General features: G+C 33.6%; 2 protein-coding genes across 4 annotated transcripts; one reads left to right on the forward strand and one right to left on the reverse strand.

The window, feature by feature from the left end:
* The first annotated feature begins 3,516 nt into the window (after nucleotides 1–3,516).
* Nucleotides 3,517–8,949, forward strand: LOC110637693 (auxin response factor 2B). 2 transcript variants are annotated; one of them, XM_021787956.2, is made up of 15 exons: nucleotides 3,517–4,146; nucleotides 4,274–4,386; nucleotides 4,673–4,768; nucleotides 4,846–4,902; nucleotides 5,011–5,166; nucleotides 5,265–5,349; nucleotides 5,508–5,598; nucleotides 5,688–5,852; nucleotides 6,138–6,257; nucleotides 6,466–6,541; nucleotides 6,620–6,791; nucleotides 6,889–7,820; nucleotides 7,905–8,095; nucleotides 8,185–8,270; nucleotides 8,553–8,949. In XM_021787956.2, exons 1-15 carry the CDS (start codon nucleotides 4,002–4,004, stop codon nucleotides 8,558–8,560), a joined length of 2,493 nt encoding a protein of 830 aa, XP_021643648.2. In that variant the 5' UTR covers nucleotides 3,517–4,001; the 3' UTR covers nucleotides 8,561–8,949. The 2 variants fall into 2 exon arrangements, with proteins under 2 accessions (XP_021643648.2, XP_021643647.2); XM_021787955.2 differs by lacking the exon at nucleotides 8,553–8,949 and having other exon boundaries at nucleotides 8,185–8,359.
* A 1,047-nt stretch (nucleotides 8,950–9,996) lies between these two features.
* On the reverse strand, nucleotides 9,997–14,077 carry LOC110637694 (transcription factor ICE1). 2 transcript variants are annotated; one of them, XM_021787957.2, is made up of 4 exons: nucleotides 12,732–14,077; nucleotides 11,295–11,516; nucleotides 10,742–10,912; nucleotides 9,997–10,277 (listed from the first exon to the last, which is right to left on the reverse strand). In XM_021787957.2, the coding sequence occupies exons 1-4, from the start codon at nucleotides 13,851–13,853 to the stop codon at nucleotides 10,200–10,202; spliced, it is 1,593 nt and encodes a 530-aa protein (XP_021643649.2). In that variant the 5' UTR covers nucleotides 13,854–14,077; the 3' UTR covers nucleotides 9,997–10,199. The 2 variants fall into 2 exon arrangements, with proteins under 2 accessions (XP_021643649.2, XP_057995890.1); XM_058139907.1 differs by lacking the exon at nucleotides 9,997–10,277 and having other exon boundaries at nucleotides 10,742–10,931; nucleotides 12,732–14,066.
* Nucleotides 14,078–16,260: the final 2,183 nt, after the last annotated feature.

The raw sequence follows: 16,260 nt of genomic DNA on the forward strand, positions 1-16,260 counted from the left end.
GCGCTTGCACTGCTCCTTTCCTCCGACACGTGACTTGCTCTCCCTGCAACTTCCCGCTACGGTCCTGTTTGGGATTGAAGATAGAGCCCAGGAAAAAACGCTATCTAGAAAAGCATCACTTTATATAATGTTAAAATAAAAATATTTAAAATTAATTTAAAGAAAATTTTATAAATAAGTTAAAATAAAACATTTTATCTAAAATTTATAGAGTATCTATTCCCTATGTCTAACATAAAATGGTAATTTAATAATTAATTATTATATAAATAATATATATTTTTTAAATAAAAAAAGTGGATTAATTATTATTTTCTAAAATTTATTATTAGATAGTTTTTATTTTATAACACACTTTATGATTTTCCTTTTCAACTTTTTTTATATCCTTTTCCTTTTCCTTTCCTCGCCTAACGTCAGCGTTTTGCCGCGCTATTCTAACCCCATTTGGCAATTCGCATTGTGATTCCGAACTATAGAAAAGCCTTTTTTTTAAAGAAATATAATACTTTAAATATTATTAAAAAATAATTTAATTTTTTTTATAATTAAAATTTTAAATTGAATAGATTGACCTAATACATATATTTCTACCATAAAATGCTTTCTAGCAGCCCTAAAATCCTTATTTTTTCTATTTTCATTTCACATTCATTAAAAAAAGTCCTAATTATTTTGATCTCCTTAAAACTTTAATCTTATTGAACAATTTGTTGATGATTTATTAATGTTTTGAAAAAGAGATTTCTTTAATTAAGTTAATTTAATTAATTATTTATTTATTAATCAATCGATTCATTAATTATTAAGTAATTTATGAGTTAGTCATAAGATATGATAAAAATACAACATAATCCCTTCATTTTTAAGAACAAATAAATTAGACCCTGATATATGTCTATATTAACAAAATAGCCATTTTATTAAAATTTGTCATTAGTGAAATAGAATTATAATTAATTTATTATATTTCAACTTTTTAATAATTTAATTCATATAATTTTAATATTTATAATAATTTAATCCATAAATTTAAATTTAGTGATTTGATTTATAATTAATTAAAGATAATTTTAATAAAAAAATTATTATTAGCAGAAATATATACAGAGAATTAACTTGTTTATTAGCAAAAACATATATTGGGATATAAAAAAATTTATTGCGTATTCAAAGCTTTATTCAATTTTAAATTTTAATATAATTTTTTAATAATTAACTTTATCAAGATAAAGCTATATAATTGTATTTATAAAAAAATTAATATTACTTTGGAAGAAAAATAAAAGGATAAACAAAAGGGGAGATGGTGAGGATATATATATATATATATATAATTATTATACTGCTTGGATGATAGAAAAGAAAGAATCGAAGGAAAATGATTTTATAAATAGTATAATTTTTATTTTTTTTATTTATTTATAAGTGAAATAAATATTATAAGATAAAATTTAAATTTAGCTAATTTTTTTCAATTTAGCTAATTTTTCTCTTATTAGATAAAATAAAAAAAGTAAAATTTACTTTTAAGTGTGATTATAAAAAATTTAAATTTATATTAGAATGAGTTTAATAATTATTAAATTAAGTGTGATGAAGATATTATATATAATATCCGTAAAAATTATCATACCCAAATATGAATTAAATTAATTTTCTTAAAATTAAACTTGTTATAAATCAAATTAAAATTTATTATTAACTATTTGAACTTATTCTATATTTAATTATTATTATATGAAAAATACTCGAATTTATTTAATTTTATATTTTTTAATTAATAATTTATATAAAAATTATTTTTTATTAATAATTAATATTTAAAATTTTAATAATTACATAAAATATTTAAATTTATTTTATTTAAAATAAAAATATATAAAAGTTTTTAAATATTATTATAAAAATTATATATTTTATAATTAATTAAATATTTATATAAACGGGTTCGTATAATTAATACCAAATACATATACCTTAATCAAATTATATAATACCCAAAATCATTATATTAAGTTTTAGTTAGATTAGACACCCATAAAAATTCGATCAATTATCATCATAATTAAATATTTACATTCAAATTCAAGTGTTTATTATATATATTTTAATTAATTTTATATAAATCTCAATATTAATATTTATTAATAGTTATTAGATATTAATATTTTATTAATTTTGTACAAGTCTCGAGTTTATATAATATGCATCTTTTACCATTCCTTAATTTCCTTCTTCATTTATTTTCATTATTTCTAAAGTAAAAATTATTAATTTTTAGGCTCTGTTTATTTTATAAAAAATAATTTACATATAAAAAATATTTTTTATTATTTATTTATAATATTAAATTAATAATATATATTTATTTTATACATGTATAAATATTTTTAACATTTTAATAAAATTATTAAAATTTTAAAAATAAAAAATAATTTAAAAAAATAAAATTATATTCTTTAAAAATAATTTAATTTTTTATTTAATTAAAAAAATATTTTTTATTAATTAATTTTTCTAATTAATCCTAATTTTTTCTTTTTATTTTTTTCCTTTCTTTTTTTCTTGCAATTCAAACACACTATAAATTCAGGGACGGATGTATACTGCAAGCAATGAGGGCACTTGCCTCCGCTGCCTCACAAAATTTGAAAGAGTATACGTCTTTCCTTATTATTATCCCCGTAAAAAGAGAAAATTTTGCCCCATCATCGCATTAATTTTTTTTATATGTTTACCCCTCTCAAATTATATCCTGAATCTGCTCTGCATAAGGCCAATGCAAATACTATAAATATAGAATATAAAGTCCATTTGCAAATATAGCAAAATTATTTTATAATTGACATTTTTATTAAATTTATTATTAAAAAAATATATTTTAAAACATATCATTCAGATAATATTAAAAATTAAATTTATATATTTTATTAAATTATTTATTAATAACATATAAAATTGTTTTTTTCTTATTTTTTTTTTTAACTTTGAAACTCAATACTAAAGGTCACGGTTTTTACCAAAAAAAAAAAAATAAGGTACGCCTCGGTATGCACCGGGCATGGCTTGTGGAACCCTACTACCCCGATCGCATGAAAGCCAGCAGCATAGCTTAGTAAAAGAAACTACATACACAAAATGAATCATGGTAACGTGCGCCGGCAGGTGTTAGCTACGCACCTACAGAACCCTTGCCTCCCTAACCCGTCTCACATCGTTTGTGGCGCGACAAAGCCAGTTCCCCATAAAAACAGAACAGCTTTCCCCCTAACGTCAAAGGAAACGGCCGTTACCTGGGCAGGGCTCTCATTTGTCACAACCAGGATAACGTTAAACAGCGAAACGAACGTCGTTTCGTGACAAAAGCAGCCTTTATTAATTAACTGCGATCGTGTCGCTCTTATTTAATCTCGTCCAAAATGGAGAATACCGGCTAAAAAGGTTCGAGTAACCGGTGAGTGCCGGTTTTGTAGAGAGACTGGTTAAAAATTGACCGCGGTTGAAATGATTGCAGTATTGCACGCAGTTCTGAGTTCTGACCACCCTGGTTAAGTCTCGACCGCTTACGCGGACAAGAATGATAGAGAGAAGAGAGAGACAAGATATTGAGGAAGATAGAAGAGAGAGAGAGAGAGAGAGAGGGGGACAGGAGAGGTCAGGCGTCAGGCTACTGTGTGTACCTGCTTAGCTGCAATTTGCAATAGCTAGCTGAAAGAACCACTGTTCTGGCTGCAGAAGAACGATAAAGTGACTAACAGAGAGAGTGGAAGGAAAGCAAATTGGTGGTTGAAGGAACAAATTTGTTGGTGAAGATGTGTAACTTTTAGTTTATACGCTTCAGACTGAAGATTAGCTTCTGTTACTAAGGTTAGAGACAGAAAGAAGTGGTAAAAAGTTAGTAACGGTTGATTAGAGAGGGATTTTCTTAGTTGTTATGAAGTAGAGCTTTTAATTTTGAGGGTTTAAATGTGAGATCTGAGTTTAGCAAAGAGAGATTTATGGATTCTACGGAGATTTCAATAAAGGGTAACGGTGGAAACTTAAGGCGAGAGAGCTTCTCTTCGGGTCATGGCGAACCCAACGACCCAAGGAACACCATGGAAGGACAGCAAAGTCATTCTAATCGTCGCATCTCTGCAAGAGGTAAAAATTCGTGCAGATTTTGTTTTGTTATGTAATGGCGATTTCGATGTGATCTGACTCTTTTATTTATCTTTGTCCCTTGCTCTGCTTCGTGTTTTCTATCTACGTGGCGGCGCGTGTTGTTCAGAGGCTGAAACAGCGCTTTACACGGAGCTCTGGCATGCCTGTGCTGGTCCTTTGGTAACCGTTCCTCGTGAAAAAGAGCGCGTCTTCTACTTCCCTCAGGGACACATCGAACAGGTTTGGTTCAATTTTCATAATCTAATTTTACCATTCTTATTTTTGAAATAATTTTCCCATCACAGCCTAAAGTTGAACGGATTTCCCTTTAATTTGTGGGTTGATTTTTTGATTTTGTTTACTGTTGGATTTCTGGCTTCTATTTTTGTTTTCAAACTTTTCATGTGTTACTTTAAAAAAATTTCTGGTTGCTAATGTATACCTGAAATTGGATGTATGATTCAAGAAGATTCATTTTTTTTTCATCCCCCACCTTTTTGCTGTTATCTTGCTGTTAATGGGTTAGGTGGAGGCGTCCACAAATCAGGTGGCGGACCAGCAAGTGCCAGTTTACGATCTTCCATCAAAGATCTTGTGTACCGTGATCAACGTCCAGTTGAAGGTAGGGTGATTTTTAGAAGGTTTTTAAAGAGGGATTTGTTTATCTGGACTTAATTTCGGTGCAACTGTTGATTTTAGGCTGAACCGGATACCGATGAGGTATTCGCGCAAGTGACTTTGCTTCCTGATCCCAACGTAAGTGCTCTTTAATTATTGTTTAGCGGTTGTGTTATTTTAGGAATGAAGGGGTTCATGTGGAATTGGAATTTGCGTACTGATAGTTTAATGGTCTCTTAATGTCAGCAAGACGAGAGTGCAGTGGACAAGGAGGCTCCCCCAACTCCTCCACCACGATTTCATGTGCATTCATTTTGTAAAACCTTAACTGCCTCAGATACGAGCACCCATGGTGGGTTTTCTGTGCTTAGACGACATGCAGATGAATGTCTGCCGCCCCTGGTTAGTATCAAGTCTGCTTGTGACTGATGATTCCGGTGCCTGCATAACTTTTACTAGTTGAACTTAAGAGTTGATGTTTAATTTTTCGTGTATGATAGGATATGTCAAGGCAACCTCCCACACAGGAATTGGTTGCCAAGGATTTGCATGGTAATGAATGGCGTTTCAGGCATATCTTTCGGGGTAATGGTTACAGACGTGAATGAACGGCTTGGTTATGAGTTTCTTGTATGCTGTGAAATGAACTGTTTTATTTGTGTTGAGGAGAAAGGAGTGTATTCTTCTTGTAGCATTTTTTATTTATGTTTTGCTGAATTTACATGATTATTGTTAATTACTAGGTCAACCGCGGAGGCATTTACTTCAGAGCGGATGGAGTGTATTTGTTAGCTCCAAAAGGCTTGTTGCTGGTGATGCGTTTATATTTTTAAGGTTTGCTTCTTACAATTGATTTCTTGTTCTATTTTAACTCGTGAAGTAACGGATGGGAGTAACGTGTGGTTTTTGGACTCAACTTGTAGAGGTGAGAACGGGGAACTTCGAGTTGGTGTTAGACGTGCTATGAGGCAGCAGGGTAATGTTCCATCATCTGTCATATCTAGTCATAGCATGCATCTAGGAGTGCTGGCAACAGCATGGCATGCCATCTCTACAGGAACCATGTTCACTGTTTATTATAAGCCAAGGTATGTGGTTTACTTTATTCACTGCACTATGCATAGTTAGTAAGTTAAGTTCGGGTTGGATAATTTATGATTTGAGTGGTTGATAATGCAAATTTATGCTTGTCCATTTTTCCCTTGGTTCTGATAATCAAAGAATAAAATGGTTTGCACATTACAAAATTGTTGTAACAGATATTGAAAGTGTAATTTCTATAACTCAATTAGATGATTATATGACAACTGAATTTGCAATTTCCTACCTGTATTTATTTGGCTTTAAATACCAGTATAAATATGTTGTTACAGGACAAGCCCAGCTGAGTTCATTGTTCCAGTTGATCGATACTTGGAGTCTATCAAGAACAATTATTCCATTGGAATGAGGTTTAAAATGAGATTTGAAGGAGAAGAAGCTCCTGAGCAAAGGTATGGCTTATGCTCGTTGAGTTTTTATGGGGGAACTTGCTGCTTTCATTTTTTTCAGTTATTTAAAGTGTCCTTGTTGGTTTTTGATTTGTAGACCTCAGTGTTTCTCTGTACCCCTTCCCTCCCTCTCCAAATTACACCTCTCTACTCCTAATGTATAGGTTGGCTTTTATTTCCAATATATTCATCTGTGTTCTTCTTATTATAGATTTACCGGTACAATTGTTGGAATTGAAGATGCTGATCCCAAAAGGTGGCGAGAATCCAAATGGAGATGCCTCAAGGTAGTATTCAAGGCACTATGAGGTGTATGATATGTATTTTTTTAAAGTGCTAAATAAAGTTTTAATCTTTACTTCCAGGTGAGATGGGATGAAACTTCTACTATACCTCGCCCGGAGAGAGTTTCAACATGGAGTATAGAGCCTTCTTTGGCTCCTCCTGCAATGAGTCCCCTTCCTGCGCCCAGGCCTAAAAGACCCCGATCCAATATGTTTCCTTCATCCCCAGACTCCTCTGTTCTTACCAGAGAAGGTAAGTGAAGCCTCTCAACTGTTGTATGCATTCTTGTGGATCTTTATGTTTAGATTAAATGGTGTCTGATTCACATTTAATCCCTTCTATGGGTTAGGTTCATCCAAAGTGACTGTAGATCCTCACCTGTCAAGTGGATATTCAAGGGTCTTGCAAGGTCAAGAATTCTCGACCTTGAGAGGCAATTTTGCTGAGAGCAATGAATCTGATACTGCTGAAAAATCTGTAGTGTGGCCATCTTCCATAGATGATGAGAAGATTGATGTGGTATCTGCTTCAAGAAGACACGGATCAGAGAACTGGATGCCCTCTGGGTGGCAGAAGCCAACCTACACAGATTTGTTATCAGGCTTTGGGGCACATGCTAATTTCTCGCATGGGTTTGGTGAACCCTTTGTTGATCAAACTGCAACAGCTGCTAGTAGAAAACTTGTATTAGATCAGGAAGGCAAGTTTAACTATCTTCCTAGTCCATGGTCGTTGATGTCATCAGGCCTCTCCCTCAAGTTATCAGAGTCTAATTCAAAGGTTCCTGTAAAAGGTTGTGATATATCTTTTGAAGCACGAGGAAATGTCAAGTGTAGTGCGTTTAATGAGTATCCGAAGCTTAATGGTCGCAGAGTTGAGCAGTCTCATGGAAACTGGTTAATGCCCCTCCCACCACCATCTCATTTTGATAGTCATGCTCATGCAAGAGAGTTGGCGCCAAAACCTATTTTGGTACAAGAACAAGAGACTGGGAAATCCACAGATGGAAAGTGTAAGCTGTTTGGCATTCGCTTGTTTAGTAATCCTGTTGCGCCAGAACCAGTAGCTTTGCATAGAAACACTTTCAATGAGCCAGCTAGTTGTATACATACCCAGAGTGACCAGCTTCATGTATTGGACTCTGATCAAAGGTTAGAACATTCCAAGTTTTCTAAAATGACTGATGATAATGAACAGGAGAAACAGTCGCAAGCTGGACTACTTCATTCAAGGGACAATCAAGGCAAATTTCAAAATGCTTCAACTAGGAGTTGTACCAAGGTTTTTTGCTCGTTTATTTGTCAATATTATATTTTTAGATTACAGCCAGCTGTAAAAGTACTAAGTTTCTCTTTGTTATTTCAGGTTCACAAACAGGGGATTGCGCTTGGGAGATCTGTTGATCTTACCAAGTTCAACAACTATAATGAGTTGATTGCTGAATTGGATCGGTTGTTTGAATTTGATGGTGAACTAATGGCTCCCAAAAAGAATTGGCTGATTGTGTATACTGATGATGAGGGCGATATGATGCTTGTTGGTGATGATCCTTGGCAGTAAGGATTCTTTCTTTTAATTAAGATACAGTGTGCATCTTTTCTTTCTGATTGTGGCCTTGCTTAACCATGAATGTTGTGTAAATCAGGGAATTTGTTGGCATGGTTCGCAAGATCTTTATCTATACCAGAGAGGAGGTACAGAAGATGAATCCAGGGACCATAGATTCAAAGGGTAATGAGAATCTCTTGGATGTGGAGGGCATGGATACAAAAGAAGTGAAATGTCCACTTCCTCCAACTCGTAGCTCTGAAATTTGTTAGGTTAGGTTCCCTTGGGTTCTAGCTAACTTTCCATGTTTATGAGCAAGTGTTTTTATCCTTGCAATATTGAAGTGGAAAAACTTTGTAATTGATGCACACAAGAGTGGCTCTGATGCCTCTTTCCCTAGAATGGGAATTATTTCCTTGAATATGTATATATCTTCCTGTCTGATTAGTCTTGTTCTTTGGTCAGGTTTTTGACAAAGGCATGCTGGGCGAGGGTGTTTATGTCCATTTCGACTGAAAAAAGTGGGATCTGTGCAAGTCTACCTCGTATAAGATTGGCAGGCTGGCTGGGTGTTTCAGAAATCGATGGCAAGAATGGTTATGCCCAATTTTGGACCTGTTAATGGAGTTGGTATTTTATGGTGTTATACATAAGATATATACCCCCTTTGTGCTAAGGCAGGCAATGGTGGCCCTGCTTATTTTTAAACCATCGCACCCTGTACATACTATAGTGTTTGCCTCTCCCCTACCTACCTTCTAATGCAAGTTTCTACATCACCTAGTGGTTTTTTGGGCAAGCCTACAATCGTCTAATGTTCATTTTGTTGGCTTCTATATAATATCATCTGTTTTTACTGCTAGTGCTATTCATTTATCGGATGCTTCCATGCAAATATTTTTTTTTAAAGTTGCAATGAGTTGGAAAATATAGATACGGGCTTTTATGAATTGTATGTTGAGTGCATGTGGAAACAATCTATTGGTCGCGTGAAAGAAGTGATCCATTACTGTTTCCTAAGGAGGCCCCAGTGATTTGAGTTTTTTGGTCCTTGACTGCGTCTGCATGTGCGCTGCTCCCTTTGGTGGGGAGTCCCATTGATGGGGGAAAAGCTGTACCCACTCGTAATAAGATAAGGCATGCGGTACTAGCTGGCGATTGTTAATATGTCCATCCGTTGGAGGGTATTGGGTAGTTTGTGTTTTTTTAATCATCAGATTGAATCGGAGGACCCTAATGCCATTGTGCCTGATTGAAACTCGCGGCAATAGTCGCCCAATTCACATAAAAATGAATTTGTTGCATGGGATGTAAAACTGTAGAAGATAACGACGTTCAAGGTCTTTACTATCTTTTTGTATGTTTATTGATGCTTCACTTTAAAATTCATGTGACGGTCTCTATTAAATTTTTTGTTAATAAGTTGGTACAATAGCGAGACGAAGGGTAACTACAGTGGGTATAAGGCCTTGCGATAATGAGAACTAAATCAAGTAGGAAAAGGTGCAACGGAAATATCTTCTTATATATTTTGTTTTCTTATGTGTATGGTCAAAGTCATGTTCTTTAATGTGGGGAGTAATGTTCATTCCTTATGAAGTGTGAAAATAGAATTAAGGCAGCAGCAGTTAAGCCAAGGAGGGTCGTGGGTTCGGCATCCATCATTATGACTAGAGAGATTTTGTTTCACGATGATCTAGTGTTAATTGCCTATGAATGATTCAAGATGTCTGATCACGTCTGCTGCTGTATTGCTGATTCCTAATCAATAGAAATTTTACCAGCAGAGCATCCATCACTATGACTAGAGAGATTTTGTTTCACGATGATCTAGTGTTAATTGCCTATGAATGATTCAAGATGTCTGATCATGTCTGCTGCTGTATTGCTGATTCCTAATCAATAGAAATTTTACCAGCAGAATTAAGGGCTTTTCACTTAAAAGATTGAAACACGGAAAATTACAGAATTCTGATTCTTCCAAAGAATTCTTGGTAGCAAATTGCTATATTTAGTTGGTATTACAAATGACCTCTTGGCATGAAAGAAATAACTACTGCATGACCTTTTCTTTGTTGAAAGAAAATTATAGTTCCAAGTTCTGCAAGACCGCTATATCATTCCATGGAAGCCTGCTGAATCCAGGAGTACTGCTCTAATTTGCTCAGGATGCACGTCCTGCCCTTTTTGCTGGGGGAGAAAAAGAAATACATCATTAATCGGGGATTTACACACGTGCACAGGGCACAAGTCTACTGTGTGTATATATATATATCCAGATGAGCTCAAAGCAAAATCAAATCTCAATTTGTGCACATTCAAACATGGTGGAATATAACTTGAAAAGATGCAAAAAACCAAGCCAAGGGGAAAAAATAGTTTGATATTATAAATGCACACTTTTCTCTTGGATACTCATTGTGTAAGGTTAATTTTCGAAATCAAATGGATCAAAAACAATTCAACATGTCAAATGCCACCTGTTACACACTTAACCTTTGGGTTAAAAAGATAAACTTATTTACCTACTTTTTTATACATGATTGGGTTAGCGAGGGCTCATAAAAATTAAGCAACAGTTTGCTTCGAAATGCTTTATATGCTTTATATGCTTCACATCCAAGATTAAGAATTGACAAAGAAAGAAAATGCACCTCAGCTTGGAAGATATCCATGGCGAAACCATTGAAACAACTGATGACAGCTTGCTCGATATCTATGCCAAGGTTATCCAAGGCCCTCATGGTGGAGAGCAGGAGACCAGGTCTGCGGCCACAAAACATGTGAATGTTTACAGCTCTTCCTTCTCTCACTCTTACTTCAACCTATAAAGAAAAACCAACACTGAAGCATTGAAACATTGTCTTAATTCTTATTCAAGCTAAAATTGAGGATCCAAAAGAAAATAAATAAATTGCTGCTACTATACCAAAAAAGTTTCCTGAATGGAAAAGCAAAGAAGTTGAACAGTTTTTTTTTTTCCTTTATCCATAAGATGAGAGATGGAGGGGGAAAAAGTGGAGTTTGAACTTTGAAGTGAAGTTCCAAGTCTCTGGTCAATAGGACAATCTAGAACTGTGAATATTGGGTGTGGAGATGGAGAACATATTAGAAGAACAAACTAAATGTCATGGTTTTAGAAAACAGGACAAGCAAAATTCAAGAGAGGCAATAATAAAATCCCAGAAGCATAAGAGAAAAAATTACCCTTGCTGGTTGACCATTTGGACTTGGCAATGGGCTGGGGTAGAGTTTATCCTTGATACGACTGGACAGGGTTGATGGAGTGGGTGTCAAAGGGTGAAAACTTGTAGGCGTCAAAGAAGAGCCTGGAGGAGTTGACTCCAATTCATTATGGAGGTCGTTGATCCTTTGCAGAAGTTCCTTCAAGTACTCAATTGCATCCCCAAGGATTGATGCCCTATCCATCTGTCACCACAATAACATTGCAAGTATAACTCACATTGTGTTATTGAATTCAGAGCTCCATATGTGTTTACTTAGTAGCTTTTCTCAAACAGCAGCACGATATTCATATTCCTTTTATGAGCTAGGTTTTGAGAAGAGCATAAACTAAATTAATTACTACTAAGCCCTTGATCCATGGTTTGTTTTTGGCACTGTTCTGGTCTGACTACTGCTGATATTTTGAACCTAAAGTTGTTAAGAAGTCAGCAAGTTCTTTAACAATGGACTTCTGAACAGTTTCTATTCTATCTGTACAACCTCACAATACTCTCCTTTCCAAGCTGAAACTTGCCACAGATTTTGACAATAGGACACTAGTTTGAGTGAAATCAGACTCTGGGAAAATAGATTTTTTTATTTAATTAGTTTCTTCAGTAACTTTCCTGATTTTATATTATTAGCAAAACAAAACAACAGAAGAAATTTCCAAGAAAAAGAAAATAAAACGAGACAGAAATTTTAATAATTCATATTTATCTTTTATGAATTGATTAACTTTATAATTGAAAAAAAAAAAAACAATATGATGCGTAACTTGATCCTGGAACCTACCAGTCCCAGATGAACATTTGGGCATGCTTTATGATCTAACTTGTAACAATCAGGTTGTCCACTCTATTTCTGATGTGATGAAACTCTGGAAATTCATAGACAGCAGGTGTAATCTCCTATTTTTTGGTGGGCTAGGAAGAGTTTTAGTTCTTCAAACCAACCTGCTTTTTTAAACTTACTCCTATATGTCAAATAAACTAAATAGATAGTTGTGTCTAGCAGAAGGATCCAAATTGTCACAAATCAGAAATTTGTCACCTTAGGATAAATAAACTGAAAATCTAAGGCACAAGTATGGCCATGACAAGCAAACAAATCACATAATGTGGCAACAACTGTTGACAGGCAAGGATAGAGAAGAACTGTTGAGAGGAAGAAAGAAAACCAAACATAGGCAATGAAATTCAAAATAATAAGATTTGCCCATTTTATTTATTTATTTATTTAAAAAAAGGAAGAAGAAAGATAAAGAGACTGTTTAATGCGACAACTTTATTGATGAGGAGATACTATAATCTTTTATTTCTGTGCCATTGACACAACAAATTATAAGTTATATCTAAAACAGAAGTAAGAAACTCATTATTTGAATTCACAAGAAAATGGTGGAAAAGAAATTCATACCTTGCTTATCTTTGGAACTACAGACCTTAGCATGTATAGCCTATCATTGAGCTTCTTCCGGCGCCTCCTTTCTGCCATCAAATTCTTAGCAGGAAGCCCCTTCTTCTTTCCCTTCTGATCCCCAACACCACCGCCAGTGACACTGCTATTTGCATTTGAGCTATTCCCTCCATTTTTACCAATCTCCTCCATTTTAGTATTCTCCGTTAACTCATCAGAATCATAATTTAAACCCGACCCATCAATGCTTACATCCTCCACAATGTCATCCACGTTACCCATTTTTCTCTTCTTTTCATTCTCTTTGCCCAACTGAGTCAATTCTCTCTTTCCTTTATCAATCTCAATCCCACTCAAATCCCCCAAATTCTTCCTCAAAGCTGCTCTCTTTTGAAACAAAGTAGGCTGTGCACCCATTGAAGGAAAGGTTTCAAGAGGCCTCAACAACTTGGACCTATTCAAAAATAGCGTATTCCCTGAGCTCTCATCAGAACCCCTAAATCCTGTTAACCCTGGACCATTTTCGGGCAATTGGAGCATGCAGGTAGTTGGAAAGGGAAGATCGGAGCATAAATTAGAAGTGCTAATTTGATTATTTGAGCTAAAATCAATGTAGCTGCCTAAGACCCCAGCTCCCCTGTTTAGCAAAGGCGAGGCGTTTGTTGTTGTTGTAGGAGCAGTTGCCTGGTTCTCAAGGAACCCAATTTCGCCCAAATCAAAGCCATGCTCTAAAGGGTTGTTAGAGACAACGTTAAGGAGCGAAGATAAGGTAGGCTTCGAGTGCATAAAGTAGTGCACGTGAGAAGGGTCTAGATTATTGAAAACAGAGGAGGTTGGTGAGCAAGAAGAGGAGGAATCCACAGAGTGAAGAAAGAGATTATCTGGCTCAGCAAGATTTGGTGAAAATGTGATGTCTCTGATAGTATCATGATGATTATGGATAGTAGTATTAGTGACGTACCAGTCGTCTTCTACATCGAGCATGGATTTGAAGTTAGAAATCGAACCCATCTCTTGCTTGCTCTCCATCACAACACAGCTATTGTTAATGTTGTTGTTTGTGTTGGAGTCTCGTGCTTCTTTATCTTCCATCCAGACAGTGCCATTTAGTCCAGATAGCATTTTTGTTCTGGATTTCTGTTATATTTTCTCTGGAAAGTGAGGGAAGCAAAGCAAAATTGTTGAGAAAAGGGTGAGATAAAGAGAAGAACGGAGAGAGAGAGAGAGAGAGAGAGAGAGAGAGAGAGAGAGGGAAGAGGCTGTTGCAGAAGGAAAAGGGAAATGGCTTTTTGTTGGCTTCTCTTTGAACGTTACACCAATCACTGCTTCAGGCTTCGCTCTCAGACGCATTTGTTTTCATTTGGATAAGCCTCATTCTTATTAACAAATTAACAGTACATCAAATTTGTGATTTGACTACAAGGGAACGGTTCCAATTAGCATTTGTCATATGTATTCATAATCATCAGTCATGTTACTTTGTTTCACATGGCAAAATCAGCAACTAAACACGCCAGTAGATGGCTAGAGGCACTCCTTATTTTAACCAAAACTAGCTTACACATTAATAATTAATATGCTTAAAAAGGTTAATCTTTAATTAGCTCACCATTATTAGCCCTTTTTTTTTTCTACCACCATCATTCACCGTTTTTTTTACCAGAAAAAAATAAAGTCTTGAGATATATTCAAAATTGTAAGATATAATTTTAAATTTAAATTCATATCAATTATATACACACACACTATCATTATATATATATATGTGACGGGAGAATTGTTAGTTGTCAAGCCATCAGTCTACTTTCCACCCATATGATTTTTTTTTTTAAGGTTATATTTATTTTTTAAAAAATAATATATATATATAATATTTTTTATAAAAATAATTTTTATTATTTAATTACAATATTTATATCATATATAAATATTTTTAAATATAATAAAATTAATTATTAAAATTTAAAAAATTACTTATTTTCTATAAAATAAATCAAGACTAATAATTTTTTTTCATTAATATCATAAAATTTGAAATTTATTGCAATTATAATATTGACATCACGCTCAAATCAAATCAACAACCTAAAAGGATATTAAATCAAGGATAACCTCATAATTTGATATTTAAGATGTATTTTATAACAAATTAAAAAATCAAGAATTAAATTTTATTTTTGTGACAGTGTGATTATTAATATAAACTTTTAAGATTAATATTTAATTAAAAAAATATAAATATTAATAAAATAAAATATTAATTTAATTTTTTTAAATATTTAAATAATATTAATAAGAAATTAAAAGTTATACCTTCTTAACGAATATAAAGAAAATTTTAGAAATTTGTACTATATTCTTGTATCAGCTGCAACCATGTTATCCGGTTGTACGATTAGATTATGGAATTTAAATTGCAAATTAAAAAAAAAAAATTAGCAAGAGGGAAGCAGCACATTTAGAGCATGAAGGGAAGCATCGGGAGATATGGGAATAAGAGTATAAGAGAGAGAGAGAGAGAGAGAGAGAGAGAGAGAGAGAGAGAGAGAGAGAGGAAGCAAATAAGTATCTCGTGAAGCCTTTAACTTCACCGCACCTATAAACCCAATCAATGCCTTCACTTTGTCTTTTTCCTTTCAGGGTTTGGTTGCTCAACCGTTACTTTCCCCATCCCTACACTTGTCTACCGTTCCCATCTTTCCAATTTTCTGTTACTGCATCCCGCCTTTCTTTTATTTTTCTTTAAATATTATTTTATTTATTAATATTATATTCACCATTTTAGGATACATTGCTCACTCACTCAATCCTATGTATAATTTATCAACAATCAATACAATAGAAAAATCTAATAATCAAGATAGATTTAATATTGTGTTATTGGGTTATGACTCATTTTTTAGTTTATGGACATTAATTAATTTTCTTAGATCATAATTTCATGTAGAGATAGATTTAAATCATTCCAGAAATTTTCATAATAGTGATGTTAATATTTTAGATAAATTGATTTGTATTTTGTGAAATATATACTTTAATTTAAAGAATTATATAATTAATTAGTTACAGTGTTAAAATTAGTAAAGGTGTTTTATTTGAGTATAAAAAATAAAAGCAATAGCTACCTTATTTATTTGATTTTATGTTAATTTTAAATCGAAAAATTATAAACACAAATTGAAAATTTAAAAAATATTTAAAACTTGGACTGCGTGCAAATCACACGTCTGGCGCCACAAGAAGCCCAACCAGTGATAATTGATACTAAAGAAGAGGCTGACAAGAATCCTGATAACTTTCAGTTTTGGTGGTGTTGGTTTGGGCCTTGGGTTGATTACTGGCCTGGGAAAGACTGACAGAGCTTTTAATTTTTCTCGCGTAAACCCCGTGAATCTGGGACATTGAAAGCTACCCTCATTTTGGGTTTACCCCACCCCACCCCACCCCTCGCTATTTTGTATTCACAATGTTATTGTCGAAAAACATCAATAATATATATATATATATATATATATATATATATATATAT

This window comes from Hevea brasiliensis, chromosome 17 (genome assembly GCF_030052815.1).
Source record: "Hevea brasiliensis isolate MT/VB/25A 57/8 chromosome 17, ASM3005281v1, whole genome shotgun sequence".
Classification (NCBI taxonomy): Eukaryota; Viridiplantae; Streptophyta; class Magnoliopsida; order Malpighiales; family Euphorbiaceae; genus Hevea; species Hevea brasiliensis.